The sequence below is a fragment of the Mirounga leonina genome, unplaced genomic scaffold, assembly GCF_011800145.1.
Source record: "Mirounga leonina isolate KUSES-001 unplaced genomic scaffold, KU_Mleo_1.0 Mir_94, whole genome shotgun sequence".
Lineage (NCBI taxonomy): Eukaryota > Metazoa > Chordata > Mammalia > Carnivora > Phocidae > Mirounga > Mirounga leonina.
The window spans coordinates 18,360,777-18,376,829 of record NW_023270855.1 but is presented as its reverse complement, the minus strand read 5'-3'; the positions used below and the strand labels follow the sequence as shown (position 1 = coordinate 18,376,829).

The window sequence follows — 16,053 nt, the reverse complement described above, 5'->3', positions numbered from 1 at the left end:
AAACGAATGTCTAAGACAAAGTGGCATTACATTCACAGATTATTTGTGGAAATTACTGTTCTGAGTTAATCCCATCAAAAATCCCATCAAAAAGCACATCATGGTGTCTTGTCACCTTAATGAAGGGTCTAGCAACTGGACACGTCTTTTCAGAAAATTTCTACTTGGCACCTTTTCTTCAGGCTTGTCCTGTCTAAGCTACCTGAGCTGACGTTTGCTTTACAGTCTTGAGGAAAGAAAGAAAGTAAAAAAACAAAACAAAACAAAACAACAACAACAAAAAACCACAACCAAAGATGTTGATACAGAGGGTGTAAATCCCATGGCATCTGGTTATGTTGCTAACAGTTCTCACCTCTGTCACACCAGGATTTACAAAGCAATTTTTAGCAGTAAGTCACTTCAGCCTTCACTACCTGCTGTTTGGCATCTCACATTGTCCTTTGAACATCCCAAAGGCTATGTTGTTGTAAGTGGATGGCAGTGTCCAGGGCTGTCATTTCAAGAAGAGCGTGCACACAGCACAGACACGAGAAGCTGGATCAGAGACCAAATACGGCGAAAGCCTACAACCTATTCCTTACTCGGAATTAATTTCATCAGCCATCTTCGGACAAAATCAACTCTTTATTAACAGGTGTGTATGCAATAACCTGATCAGCCTTTGAATTCCTGTCTAGTTAATATTTATCATGAAATGCCCATGAACTAGTCTTCTAACCTTATTTATAATAGGGTAATTGCTGCATTTGAATTTCTAATGATTTTTATAGTGATACCAGCAACTGCATGGTAATTACACTAATTCCCAGCTTTTCACGCTGTTGGTAACTAGATTAATAATTAAGCTACAGATAATCCATGTCCAGTCTCTTACTTCTGACTTGTCAATTCCTAGTTTTCCAACTAATTTCTAAGAGGATGCTAATTCCTCTTGCCTCAGAGAGATACTGGGTTGTTCTGTAGATAAGCCAATGGACAGGAAGTGGCAAAAAAAAAGTCACAGAATGAGTGGAAGATAAGACCCCTCTCAAATGACAATGACCTGTGTTGCTTAGGAGTTATAGGGATTCCAAAGAGAAATTCCTAATTGTCACCTACCATGAAACAATTTTTCCTTCTTACTGGCATCAAATAAATGGTGACTGCTCTTAAGCAAAGCAGCCCCAGGTTGCTGCCACTTCCTTATAAATTATCTGCATAAGTGAATTACAGGAGTATAAATAATATATGCAGTTTCCATACTTTAGTATCCTCATTTAGGCTTTTAACATGTAGAATTCCCTAGTCTATTTTGGGAGAATATTTCTGATTTTTATCCCAAATGAACAATAGAAAGTAAACAATTTATTCACAAGAGAAGAGATTTTAACACAATTTTACTATGGGCCAATAATAGAAGAAATAAAAGCCAGGAAATTAAAAAGAAAAAAGGTAAAAACAGCTATTGTGACCTTCAATAAACAGCAGTGAAGTAGCTCTTATAGATCACGTTGCTGGCTACAGGAAAAACACAACCAAAACCCAAACAGAACACCTTTGGTGTGAGTCCCAACTCCACAACCTCCACATCACCAAATGAGGAATGTCCTTCTAACATAGAACCCTTTAGCGACTCCTGAGACACCCCCCTGCAAGAAAAAGGCAGAAAGCAGTGTGGGAAAGATAAAGTTGTTTGGGGGCACATTACATCTCTCAATGATTAAAAAATGCATAGCATACTGTAACTAATGTGTCTTTGTGCCTTGATATTTTCTTTTTATCGTGATTAAAAGAGTAAAAGCATCATCTCACTCAGAGATCTGAGACATTCTCAGAGGGGTTTTGCAGAAACTAATACACCCAACTGATGGCTCCCATCAACACCTAAGGTACTTCATGTCATATAATTTAATTTCAGCATCTGAAGAGTTTGTTCTTGGTGAGGTTCTCTATGAATTCTTATCTAAACTAACATCAAGTTCAAGGTTATGTTTGCCTTTCACATCACACCTGGGAGGTTAGAAGTCATGAGATAAAACCATGATTGCTTCCTATGCTTGGGACTCTGGCCCCTTCATTTCAAGGGCAATATTAAAAGGGCAATCCCCTTACCTCTAGGACTTAGAAAAAAAGAAAGACAAGAGTTTTAGGAGACATTAAATATATATAAATCTGTTGGAAACCAGGAAGGTCACCAAACAAGGGAATAAATCTGAGTAAAGAGCATCGTGAGAAAGACTCTTTAGGCGTGAGTGAAAGAAAAAAAAAAAAAGTGATGTCCTTGGGGGGAAGGTGATATTTTGGTTCTGAAATTACAAACAAATTCTAGTGTTTAGGCCAAGAAACTGGCTAGGGAAAAAGGAAGGAGTTTGAGGGCAGAAGTAAGTAACAGGGAAATCATTAGGGACTCCACCTAATGGAACAGAGAGGCTAGGATAAAGCTATTCAGAGTGTGGCCCATGGGCCAGCAGCATCAGCTTCATGAGAGAGATTACTGAAAATGCAGAATCTTGGGCTCCAACCCAGACCCACTGATTCAGAATCTGCATTTTAGCAGGTCCCCAGTTGATTCATTTGCCATCAAAGTCTCAGAAGCACTGGACTAGGACATACAGTGAGTTGGGCATGTGGTTGAACTCTGGGGAGATTTCTGCTCACAGGAACTTTGGGCATTGCTGATTTTTGTGTTTCCTTAAACAATGGCCAAACAGTGGATGAAGAAAATATGAAGGTGTCTTTAGTAATTAGAAAATAACAACATAATTAAACATTTCCAGCCACTGAGAAGGGACCAAGAAGAAATGGAAAGGAGTGAATGAAAGTAATGCAGAATGGTGAAGACAGAGAAAGGCAAAAATGCATGTCTCACAGGGTCCCAGGGTGGGCCATGAGTGCCACATATCACATGACTGATAAACCCTGGCATTGCAGCTTCAACTGTTCTGTGACCTGCCTCACACCCTTCATCGAATGACAACTCCCTAAGTCAGTAAGGGCTGGGAAGCAGGGCTGCTATCGGCTGCTATGGTTGGAGATCACGCTCATCTGTCAGTGCCTGCACCTGTCTGGTTGGCACCCAGGGCATACTGGTTGTTAGATGCTTGGACCTCTAGAAACAAAATTTCTAGTGATTTCTCAAAAAGCCTTTATAACTGACCAACTCTAAAAAAAGGATTCCTTTATTTCATGAATGTGTGCATTTGTTCAACCAATATTCACTGACTACTTGTTACATCAACCAGCCTTGTGCTGCTTGTTAAATGCTTATTAAACTATTTTCATATGTGCTGACGTTCACTTTCCCTTGGGTACAGAGCCAACAGTCACTTGGGCTCTGTCTTCAAGGAGTTCACAAGCCAATGTGTCACCGCAATCGATGTAAATTGTGAGTATCTTAGCATTAAGCAAACTTGGATCAATGAGAATCCTGTTTTCAGGATCTAAATCTGACACCCCAGCCCTGATCATTTTCCTGCACAATCTAGCACTGAGGAAGGTATGCTTTTGTTCAGTTCTTTACAACTGCATGCATGGTCAAGCTTCTTCAGTGCTAATGTGTCCTATCTGGGGAAGCTTCTTTCCTTCTTCATCTACAATCCTACTTGACTTCCACAGTCACCCCAACCTATGTGCTCTAAAAAATGAGAAGAGAAATACAGGAAGTCACCAACAGTTCTCCAATTGCACAATATTAGAAAAGATTCTTTTGGAACATGTTCCCTCCAACAGCTTAGTCAACAGAAAGGTCCCTTCTTTGTTATCAGCAAATAATCTTATCATAAAAACACTTAAAGATCACTCAGGATCTTAAATCAGGCCAACATTTCCGAAACTCACCACAGACAAGACTCTCCAGCTGTTATTTTATATTTATTTTAAAAATAAATTTATTTTGAAACTTCCTTACTACATGTAGTTCTAGCCATTGATTCTTTCTAATACACTGCCTCATTTTTGCACAACAAAACCCTCTTCTCTTTTAGAAAATAGGTCTTTCTCATCAATAGACAGAGCTGACCCTAACTCCCTGCTATAGGGATCATCTCCTAAATAAGGTTGATTCAGCTAAAATCGAGAGCCACTGAACAAAAGATTGTCTGGTCCATTAGGATCTCTAGCATAAAGGGACCACAAGAGCTTGGAGTTGCTGGAGGCCACCTTTGACACCACCAGGTTACGTTACATGGAATCAACATTGAGGGAAGCAGAACCAAGAGATAGAAGGAAAGGATGACTGTTCATGAAATTGGTTGAACCTGTGGCCCCAGCAGAAGGGGAGACTGGGTTCTCAGGGAACAGAAATGAGGCAGAGTTTGGGATAAAATATGTTTATCAATGATCAAAACTTATAAAAGGAAAGAAGCAGGAGCAGGACTAGGAAGAGAAAGAAGTCCAACTGTGATATGATCCAACAATGCCCTGGACATGTTCACAGGAGGCTCTGGAAGGACTGCCCCTCAGAACTCCCTAGTCTTGAGCAGAAAGGGCTGACTTTTAATTCCTGCCCTGATGAGTCTCCAGATGTGGGCGGCTGCAGACAGGGTGAGACTATGGGCAATTGGCACTCCACAGCTGAGGAGATTGGGAGGGAGCTGAGACCTAGAGGCTCTCCATTGACCCCACTACCCACAGTGAGGTAGCAAGTCTATCTGGGCAGTGTATCTCTCTGACAACCCTACAGCTCAACTAGAAGCCAACTAATCATCCCAGTGATGTGGATCCAGGAAACTCCCTATTTTCTTCAAGCCAGTTTGAGCTCAGTTACTTTTATCTGCATTCGAGAGACTGTTTCCCTTCCAAGTTAAAATTCCCTTGGAACTTCAAGATTCCCGAAAATATATACTACTCGGGCGCCTGGGTGGCTCAGTTGGTTAAGCGACTGCCTTCGGCTCAGGTCATGATCCTGGAGTCCCTGGATCGAGTCCCGCATCGGGCTCCCTGCTCGGCAGGGAGACTGCTTCTGCCTCTGACCCTCCCCCCTCTCATGTGCTCTCTCTTTCTCATTCTCTCTGTCTCAAATAAATAAATAAAATCTTTTTTTTAAAAAAAAAGAAAATATATACTACTGAAGTAGACTGGGAAGCCCAGTGTAAATCCATACCCCCAACATCATGGCAATCATGTCTGCTAATCAAGCCCTACACTTGCAACCTTCCCTTGGCTCATACACTTCAAGTGATAAGATAGTGAAAATGGGATGTGTTTGTTTTATTGGACTGAGGGTTTTGTGATTAAAACTGACAAGTCACTTGTGGTAAAGGACTTGTATGTCACAAAACAAAGTCCATCATATTTTCATTTGAATAAACTTCACTATGATGGGAAGAGTTCTCAGTTTTGCCTCTGGTCAGGAAGATCCTCTCTAACCTGTTTATCTCTCAATAATTCCCATCCTCTCAAGAACAGAATTGCTTGTTTCTCCAAGAACCATGATTTATACATTAATAATGCCCTCTTTGTTCCCACAAGTGACCAAGTTTGCAGGAGTAAGCCTGAGAGTAAAATCGAGCCAACAGTCCAGGCTCTTACTGGGGAGCAATGCTTATTAAATTATTTTCATATGTGAAGTTCATTCACTCGGGTAGCTATTTTGTTAAGCTTCTGAACTTTTAGCAGTATTTCAATTTATACCAATGTAACATAAAATTTGTAATTCCAACACCCCAATGAAAATGATGTGAATATACATACACGTATCATTTTCATATGTATATCATATGTAAAGAGATCCAACAGCATATATTAATCATCATGTTTAAGTGTGTATATGAGAGAGACAGAGAGGGAGGGGGAGAGAAAGAGAGAGAAAAAGGGAGAGAGTTGGGGGGGTAGAGAGAAGGAAACCACAAAGACTCCACAAAGACTCGAATGTATGTCATGGTCTAAAACTAAATAACAAATGATATGGTGTAAGAAGCATTGTTCAGCACCATTAGGTAATTGAAACAAACTTGATCTCACTTGCCTTTACAACACTCCTTGTTGTAATAAATTATGTTTATAAACTTCCCTGGATGAACTATCTTTTGTAGAGTTTCTTATATTCCAACTCAGTTGACAGAATCCAATACTTGGGTTATCAATTTTCTTAGGGTAATTTAAGGAAGCAATAACAGTACACATGCTGTTGGTCTTGCACTGAAACTTATTCAATCAATATAAAAAACACAAACAGACCACTTCTCACCTCCAGAGTGTGGCGGTGGGCCACAGAGCAGGACGACTCCCTGGCCTTCACGCACAGACACCGTACTTCTCATTTTGGTTTTAAAATTTTCAAGATCTGATTTGAAAACAAAACAAAACGGAATTTCAGAAAGGGCAATACAAATTAAAATCTTCACACAGAGACAATCCAATAATTTTTAAAACCTTTTCTCAGGAATCTCAAGAGGGGATCATTTGCTTAGAGAAGGAAAATTAGGATTTTGATTTCTTTATTAAGGCTTCTTAGAAATTCAGCAATATGATAAGAATATAGACCCATTAATCCTGTGGCGCTGGAACAGTGTCAAAAGTGGCCTGGGCTTTCCCAAAGGATGAAGCATATTGGAATGAAATAACCAGACAATAGGACTCAAAGAAGGAAATGAAGTATCTTGAACCAAAAATATACATAGACCAATATCCACATTTGCAATAGTGATTCATCAAATCGTGAAGACGTGTAGCTTCACCTATTAATGAAAGCCAGCCATTCATGAATTTCTCTCCCAAAATATTTTATCCTAAGTAGCCCAAATAAATTTTATTCTACCTATAAATACTTCCATACAAGGTAGGTATCATCGAAAACCACCATCCGGGTAGAATTCAAAGGATCACAGTAAACTGGGTCCACCTATTTCTTTATATTTGTAGCTGTGAAAAAAAAAGAAAACCATTTTTATAATTGTCCAAAGACTCTTTTTTCCCCCAAGTTTTTTTGTTGTTTTTTTTTTAAAGATTTTATTTATTTATTTATTTGACAGAGAGCTACACAGTGAGAGAGGGAACACAAGCAGGGGGAGTGGGAGAAGCAGGCTTCCCGCTGAGCAGGGAGCCCGATGTGGGGCTCGATCCCAGGACCCTGGGATCATGACCTGAGCCGAAGGCAGACGCTTAACGACTGAGCCACCCAGGCGCCCCCCCGCCAAGTTTTTAATAAAGCAATCAAGGCAAATGCTATTTTGATCAGCAGTGATTATTATTATTTTTTTAAACTGTTTAATTTCTTCCAGTCACAGTCCAGGACAACAAATTCTGATTCTCATTCTCCACCATAAATTACAGAAGGAAGAAAATTCTGTTGGTTCATTTTGAACAAAGCTTAAGCCTTTGGGGGAAAAGGAAGAAGAGAAAAAATCTGTTTCTTTGAACCCAAAACTTGTGAACTCCACAGTTAATATACTCAGTGGTGTCACTTTATGTATCAGAACAATTGCACTGTCAATTTGTGAAAGAATACACTCATTTCATAGCTCTTAAGGGTTCATATAAATTACCTATGTGGTGAGGCAGTGTGTCTACTTCAGAATACAACTTGGAAAATTTCAACTCTGCCTTGAAAAAGGTAAAAAGCAAAATAATTATCTTCAAACGGATAAAACTACAGACTGTAGACAGCTATGAATATTCTAAGCACCTTAAATCAGTCTACCAGATTGAATGAAATAAGAAGGTCTACTTGTCTCATTTTAATGTTACTGAAAAACAGCATTAAATTACTAGGTTATAAGCATGGAATAAAGCTATTCAGCAAAACTCACTATGTGTGCCCATAAAAGAAGAAAAAATTGTGTTTCTGCATTTATTTTAACAGGAAGTTCCCCTACGAAAACGATATGATAACACAGTATTATATTATCTTAAATGTGTAACTAAAATGCATAATAATCAAAACATTAAAGTTCCTGAAGTGTGCCTGAGCTGGAACTGCAAAACCATACCATCCAAATATTTCCCAGTATCTAAATGGGGAAGCGCATCATATCAGACTGTAGCCTATATATGGAAAAATAATATCAAATGACGATTTTTGGCAACCAAGTATGTGTCATCATTGCTAATTTCTTACCCAATTCTTGTTTTATTCTGGTACATAAATTCACACCATGGAAGTGATTCATCACTGATTCTAAGCTCGAATATGCAAAAAAGGATAAAACAGTTCTATGGAAACTAATAATGTCTCTTCTCCCCTAAAAGTAAAAATCCCTTTTGATTAAAGCACTAACAGGGCCTGGAACAGACCTGCCCATTGCTCTAGACACTTGCATTGATACTGTCTCTAACTCTATACAAGGGCAAAGAACATTATTTTTTGGATACCTGTAGTCAGTTTGTGGAGCATAGACATGAGGGAAAGAAAAGAAAAATACCTATACTGGCTTCAACATGTTTTCCAGGGCTTTGTTGCTACCAAATCACTGTGACTACAATGAATTTTTGTTTTCTTTAAAACCTAATCCCCTGAATTCTTAGTTCATGTTACTCCAAGTGTCGTCTAGGACCACCTGCATCATTATTACCTAGGATTCCTATTACAGATGCAGATATCTGGGAAATCACTTAAAACTAGTAAATTAGAATGGGATCTGCATTTTTAACAAGCTCACTAGCTGAAGTCTGCACACACAAAATAGAACTTCGTGGCTTCCTACTAAGATGTAGCAAGTTCAACCCAGATTAAGTATCTTAAAACGTATCTCAAACTTTTTGGAACATATGAAAATGCCCATGAGGTAAAGAAGCTTTGAAACATCCATTTAGCAGCAAGGATGAAAAGTGAAGCAGTCACTTATTGAACAAGTATCCACTGAAGACTTCAGCCTGCTGCACGCATGTTCTGAACTATAAATCACTGGAGCCTCCTTTCAAGGAGAGCCCTGTCTGGTTAGAGACGGACTTGACACCAACAGTGAGAACCTTGCTCTTATCGTGGTAAGTACACAGAGGAACAAACATTCAACCTAGAGATGGAAGAGATGCCTTGAAAGAGCAGCAGTTCCTCAGTCAAATCAAGGATGGTGTGTGGGGGGTGGAGAGGGAGATTCTGCTCAGACAGAGGGATCAACAAAGGAAAAACACTGATGAATAAGAACACCTGACAAAATATAGCAAGATTTCCTCCCTTTGGGGGGAACACTAAAGACTACAGAGATAAAGGGAGTCTAGTAAGTGTCTAAAAAGTTTTAGGTTACTGAAATACCTACTCGAAGGGTACATGTGTAACCCAAACTCAATTGAAGGCTGCATGGAATCCATGCTTGGCAAGAACTATATTAGAACAAACTCTCCTTATGAGTCAAAATAAATAAAAACTAAATCCAGGACTTTTTAGATAGAAACGTCTCAGGAATTTATTTTTGTCTCCTTTTCAAATTCTGGTAAACTCTGTAATTATTCTGGAACTTCTAATTAGCTGGACTTTAATCACAAACCAACATGATGAAAAAGCATCTACAAAGAAGCACAGTTAACATCATATTTGATGATACAGGACTGAAGGCTTTCCCTCTAACATCAGGAATATGACAAGGAGGTCCATTCTTACCTAACACTCTTGGCATTGTACTAAAAGTTCTAAACACTGCAATAATGAAAGAACAAGAAATAAAAAGGATACAGTTTGGAGAGGAAGAAACAAACTACCCCTATTTGCAGATGACATGTCTAAATAGAAAATGAGAAGGAATCTATCAAAAACAAAACAAAACAAAACAAAAAACACAACTTCTCAGTATAAATGAGTTAAATAAGATAGAGGATACGATTTCTAGACACTTTAACACTGAACGTGCAGAAACCAAAATTAAAAATGCAAAACTGCTTATAATCATTCCAAAATAATTGAGATACTTAGGTATACAGATAATAAAACATGCAAAGGAAGTATATGCCAAGAGTGGCAAAATACTGATAGAAAACAATCAAATGTAAGCAAATGGAGAGCTGTACTATGCTCATGGACTGGAAGACTCAACATAGTATGAACTCTCTGCAAACTGATATGTAGGTTTAATGCAATTATTAACAAAATTCCAGCACATTTAAAAAATTTGTTCTGCTTCTATTTTTTGAAGGTACAGGCAAGCTTTTTCTAAATTTTATATGTAAAAGCACAGGCCTTTAGAATAGCTAAGATCATGTTCACCAAGAAGACTAAAGTGGAAATAATCACTCTACCTAATATTAAAGCTTATTTTATAGACACAAGGATCAAGGCAGTGTGGTACTGGTAAAGGGATAGACACACAGATCCATGGAACAAAATTGCCTAGAAATAGACTCATGTAAATATGCTCAACTGATTTTTAAAAAAAATTTTAATTTAATTTTTATTTAAATCCAATTAACATATAGTATATTATTAGTTTCAGAGGTAGAGTTTAGTGATTCACCAGTTGCATATAACACCCAGAGCTCATTACATCAAGTGCCCTCCTCAATGTCCATCACCCAGTTACCCCATCGCCCCACCCACCTCCCCTCCAGCAAAGAAAAGAAAACAACAACAACAAAATGATCTAAAACTCACTCATATATGAAAATTAACTCAAAATGAATCAGAAACTTAAATATAATAAAATTATAGAACTTTCAGAGAAATACAAAGGAGAACATCTTTGGGATCTAGGGCTAGGCATAGAGTTTTTGATAAGAAAAGACTTGACAACAAGTATCTGAATCATTAAGAGAAGACTAATAAACTGGACTTGATCAAAATAAAAAACTTTTGCCTTATGAAAGCCCATGTGAAGAGAATGAAAAGACCAGCTGCAGACTGGGAAAAAAATGTTTGCAAACCACTTACCCAGCAAATGAATAGTATCTAGAATACGTAAGTCCTCTCAAAACTCAAATAATAAAAAACAAAACTATTTAGTTAGAAAATGGGCAAGCAACCTGAACAGACACTTCCCTGAAGAGGATATACAGATGGCAAATAAGAACGTGAAAACATGTTCAGCATCATTAGCCATCAGGGAAATACAAAGTAAATCCCTAATGAGATAGCACAGCACGCACATCCGAATGGCTAAAAATAATAGATGGTGACAACACTAGACCTTGCAAGGATGTGGAGAAACTGGACCACTCCTACTTTGTTGGTAGGAATGCAAAATGCTACAGCCCCTCTGGAAAACAGTTGGGCAGTTTCTTACAAAACTAAACACACAACGACCATATCACCCATTTGTCCCAGGAAAATGAAAACATATCTTCACACAAAAATCTGTACATGAAAGTTAATACAGCTTTCTTTGCAATAACCCTGAACTGGAAATAGCCCAGATGTCCTAGAACGGGTCAGTGGTTAAGCTAACAGTGGCACAGAGGTATCCTGGACTACTATGCAGCAATAAGAAGCAATAAACTACTGATACACTTTACGACTTGAATAGATCTTCAGAGAATTATGCTGCCTGAAAAAAAAAAAATCCTGAACGGTTACATGCTGTATGATTCCCTTTATATAATATTTTTAAAATTAAAAATAATTAGAAATAGAGAACAGGTTGCCAGTGTTTAGAGAGGTGGGAGCTGGGATATGGGTGTGGTTATAAAAGGGTACTGTTGGGGATATTGATGGTGGTAGTGGATACACAAACTACATATGTGATATAATTGTATAGAATACACACATGCACACACACACACACACATACACACAAATACATGTACAATTGGGGCAATCTGAGTGAAAAACAAAGAGAAACTCCAGACCTCCGTATTTCCTTTTATTTTGTTTACTCTTCCTCCACACCACCCACAGTCTGGAATGCTGTACTAAGATATCCCAAAGCTCCAAGGCCTGGCATCAAAGGGAGGTGTGTAGAGTCAGGAAAGAAGTGCACTCCTCATTCAGACTGCTTCCCCTGTGAAAATTCACACTGATCATTCCTGGCATATAAAATAGTCTGCCTTGATGCCTGTCTGTTGATTTTCTGGATGGAGCAGGTTTTCCATGGACTTCTTAAGGACTTTACTTTTAGGTTCATCTCCCCACGCTGTGGAGAGGAAGCCAAGACCATAAGAAACCAGCGATGCATACAAAGGAAAGACTGGGGTGACTCTGATTTCCTGACACTCATGTGCTCAATTTGGAATCTAATTCCACTTGCTACATATTGCTGGTGCTGGTATCTCCATGTAGATTAATTCAGGTAATCACCTAGTGCATAGAATATGTGAGATGTTACTGAGTATAACTGCAGGGCTACAGTGAAAGTCTACCTCTGCAGGACTTCAAATCAGCCAAAGAATTCCCACCGAAGTCAGTTTGGGAAATGCTGTGTTGAGCCAAATTAAGTGAGTTTCTTTATGCAGAGTTAAGTCAGAGACCTTAACATAAAATAGGCACTGATGAGGTCTAATAATGTCAGATGGGTATTAGAGTATCCTAAACACATCTAACCAAAGAATTCTGTGTAGAACAGTTTATGTGAAATGCTGGCAAAGGCCGTATGTTGAATCAGGTGCACATACGTGCAATTGGATATGTCATAAATACAAAAAAGGATGACAATAAAAGATTGCAAAATAAAACAAATCCTTTTTTTCCCGAAGAGGATTAAAAGGAAGCATAAAAGTGGCAATATGTCAGAAATTTTGACCAGCTGACTGAATGGTCCTAAAGCTTAAAAATTTAGAGCTTTGCCTCCAAATACCTTGTGGTCCTTTGTAATTAGAGCATGAGAAACTACTAAAAATCATTATCGCTGAAAACGGCATGTGAACTTTACTACTTGCGTAACACAATTCTACTTGATGCTATGAGGTGAAGAGTTACCTTTTCAATTAAAATGCAAAATATTGGGTGCCTGGGTGGCTCAGTTGGTTAAGCGACTGCCTTTGGCTCAGGTCATGATCCTAGAGTCCCGGGATCGAGTCCCGCATCGGGCTCCCTGCTCAGCAGGGAGTCTGCTTCTCCCTCTGACCCTCCCCCTTCTCATGTGCTCTCTCTCTCTCTCATTCTGTCTCAAATAAATAAATAAAATCTTAAAAAAAAAAAAGCAAAATATTACCCAGTAGTGATAAATAAACCGCCAAAGGAACACAGGTATTGGCAATGTAATAGTCTTCCGTGCGTCATGCTTTAAATGTCTTTAACGTATAATGTGGAAATACTTAGTGGTTTGTAGTTACCAAATTCAATCACCACCTGAACAGTGTAAATGACAGGACTGGCTTTAAAAGAATCGGATAGCTTTTAGTAAAAGAAAGCTGCACACTCCTCCATCAAAAGGAATGAGATCTTGCCATTTGCAATGACGTGGATGGAACTGGAGGGTATTATGTTGAGTGAAATAAGTCAAACAGAGAAAGACATGTATCATATGATCTCACTGATATGAGGAATTCTTAATTGCAGGAAACAAACAGGGTTGCTGGAGTGGGGGTGGGGTGAGAGGGATGGGGTGACTGGGTGATAGACACTGGGGAGGGTATGTGCTCTGGTAAGCTCTGTGAATTGTGCAAGACTGTTGAATCTCAGATCTGTACCTCTGAAACAAATAATGCAATATATGTTAAGAAAAAAAAAAGAAGAAGAAGGTAGCGGGAGGGGAAGAATGAAGCGGGGGAAATCGGAGGGGTAGACGAACCATGAGAGACGATGGACTCTGAAAAACAAACTGACGGTTCTAGAGGGGAGGGGGGTGGGAGGATGGGTTAGCCTGGTGATGGGTATTGAGGAGGGCACATTCTGTATGGAGCACTGGGTGTTATGCACAAACAATGAATCATGGAACACTTCATCTAAAACTAATGATGTAATGTATGGGGATTAACATAAGAATAAAAAAAAAAGTCAAAAAAAGAAAGCTGCACACTCCTATACAAAAGCTAAGAAAAAAACTCAATGAACACATCCAGAAAGGCAATTAAAATCAAAATCTCAGTTCGTTAAGGTTTTCGTCTTCATTTCCACGGTACCAGGTGTTCCAAATAAAGAAGAATCCCAGGAAATGATTCAGCTTCTACTACAAGTGGCAGAATTTCAATTAGTTGAAAAATCTCATTAAAGCATGTGCCACTGTGAAAAGAAAAATGCAAACAAACTGTGTTTTGCAGGATGACCATGAGTTTTCTTCCTTTTTTTCCTGACACACACAGAAGCCTCCGGAAGATCTCCCAAATCTGAATATTAAGACATAGCCAATTGACGCTCCATCATCTTCAGTATCAGCAAGTCCAAAACATAACCATTATTTTCTGCTCTATATCCCGATCCCCAAATTCAAAGTGTCTCCTCTTAATTTGTTCCCTTTCTTATTTAATATACCAGCCCGATTCTCAAAACATTTAATCAACTCTGAAGTCCCTAAGGGAAAATTCTACCATGGCAACATGTGTGTCTTTGGAAAATAAAAATGTTCCCTTATGTAAAAACAATGGCTTGTTCAACAAAGTTCACTAGTGTTTCAGTTTTGTTTCTGCAAAAGCAGAGCCTCAGGTGATCGAGTGTGTGTGGGAGATGGTCTCGGGAGGTAGGAGGGAGTGAGAGAGGACAGTAAGAAGCTGCTACTAGAGTCCAGGAGGGCTTGATTGTACAAAAACTTCCAACAAGCTGACAAATGCTGTGCAGAACTGTCATTTTGCAAGATGGAGTCTGGGGCATTTATACGTAGGCTCCCAACCGCAACACTGTAGGGTTTTCACTGAGGGCAATAATTCTTCCATACTCATCCACCGTGAACCTGCAAGGAACTGTCTACCCTCCTGCAAATAAATTAAGGTGGGCAAAGGGGATGTCACACTGGGTCCCCAAAATGTCTATTGCAAACAGATTTGTTATTGTAAGCCCGGCCTTTTAAAAGAGTTTTTAAAACAGGTGTACTCTTAGTTTCCAAGCAGACTTAAGTATTCAGTATTTTTTAAAGATTTTCTGTATTTGAGAGAGAGAGAGAGAGAGAGAGAGCACGAGCAGGGGGAGGGGCAGAGGGAGAAGCAGACTACCCGCTGGGCGGGGAGCCTAATGCAGGGCTCGATCTGGGACTCTGGGATATGGCCTGAGCTGAAGGCAGATGCTTAACCGATGGAGCCACCGAGGTGCCCCAAGTATTCAGTATTTGCTAAGCCTACTTAGCATATAGGGAAGCAGCTAATAAGATCTTAACATTTTCAGGAACGGATTCGTTTTGTTTTTTAAGTACAACTTGGGAATTTTGGCATAAAGAGTGAGTGCCAAGCACGTAAACATATTCTCTAAGACTTTTCCACACAGGTATCCCACAGTTCAGCTGCCCTCTGTCTCCCATCACCCCAGTGCTCTGGCACCCCCAACCGTCAGCCACATACACTGCAAGAGTAACAAACTGGATTTCCCTGAGCACAAAATGCTGGTCTAGAGGCGCCTGGGTGACTCAGATGGTTAAATGTCTGCCTTCGGTGCAGGTCATGATCCCAGGGTCCTGGGATCGAGCCCCACATCGGGCTCCTGACTCAGCGGGGAGCCTGCTTCTCCCTCTCCCTCTGCCTCTCCCCACCCCAACTCATGTGCATGCTCTCTTTCTCTCTCTCTGTGTTTCAAATGAATAAATAAAATCTTAAAAAAAAAAAAGCTGGTCTACTCATGCAAACTGTGTTCCCACTTCTTCACAGGTATAGCATACTTTTATTCATCTTCAAAACCAGCTCCAGCCACATAATCCTTTCTTGAAACCCCTGAAATTACCCCCAACCTTTTACCTTGAACTTCCCATACTTTTGTATTTGTTCATCTTGTTCTCCTGTTTCGGGGGCTGCACTGAGATTAGAGCAATTATCATTTTCACCTTTAATATCTCTAGATAATAGCATATTTCATGGCATTGTGTGGGTCATCGATAGAAGTTTAAAATGAGTTAAACCGTCTTTTAATCATGCCATTTTTTTTGGAATCTCCATGGCAAGTCTCCCCCCCCAGTCAAAGCCTCGGCAAAGGTGCCAGTGTTGCAGACTTCTGAACTTTCTATCATGGTGGCTTAGGAAAAGAACACAGGAGTAGGAACACCAGAAATCTCGCCTTTGCTCTATCACAGTCAAGATCCACAGGACTGAAGAGTGTCCCCTGACAGCTCCATGCCTCTCAGCTTTCCACCTAAA

At 39.5% G+C, this 16,053-nt stretch overlaps 1 protein-coding gene across 1 annotated transcript in view; it reads right to left on the bottom strand.

Moving 5' to 3' along the window:
• The window catches only part of CNTN3 (contactin 3), a 213,598-nt gene that overhangs the window by 142,007 nt on the left and 55,538 nt on the right, over positions 1 to 16,053 (bottom strand). The window contains exon 2 of the mRNA XM_034997209.1: positions 6,170 to 6,265. Coding sequence (XP_034853100.1) covers positions 6,170 to 6,265 — 96 coding nt within the window. The remainder of the gene's footprint in view (positions 1 to 6,169; positions 6,266 to 16,053) is intronic.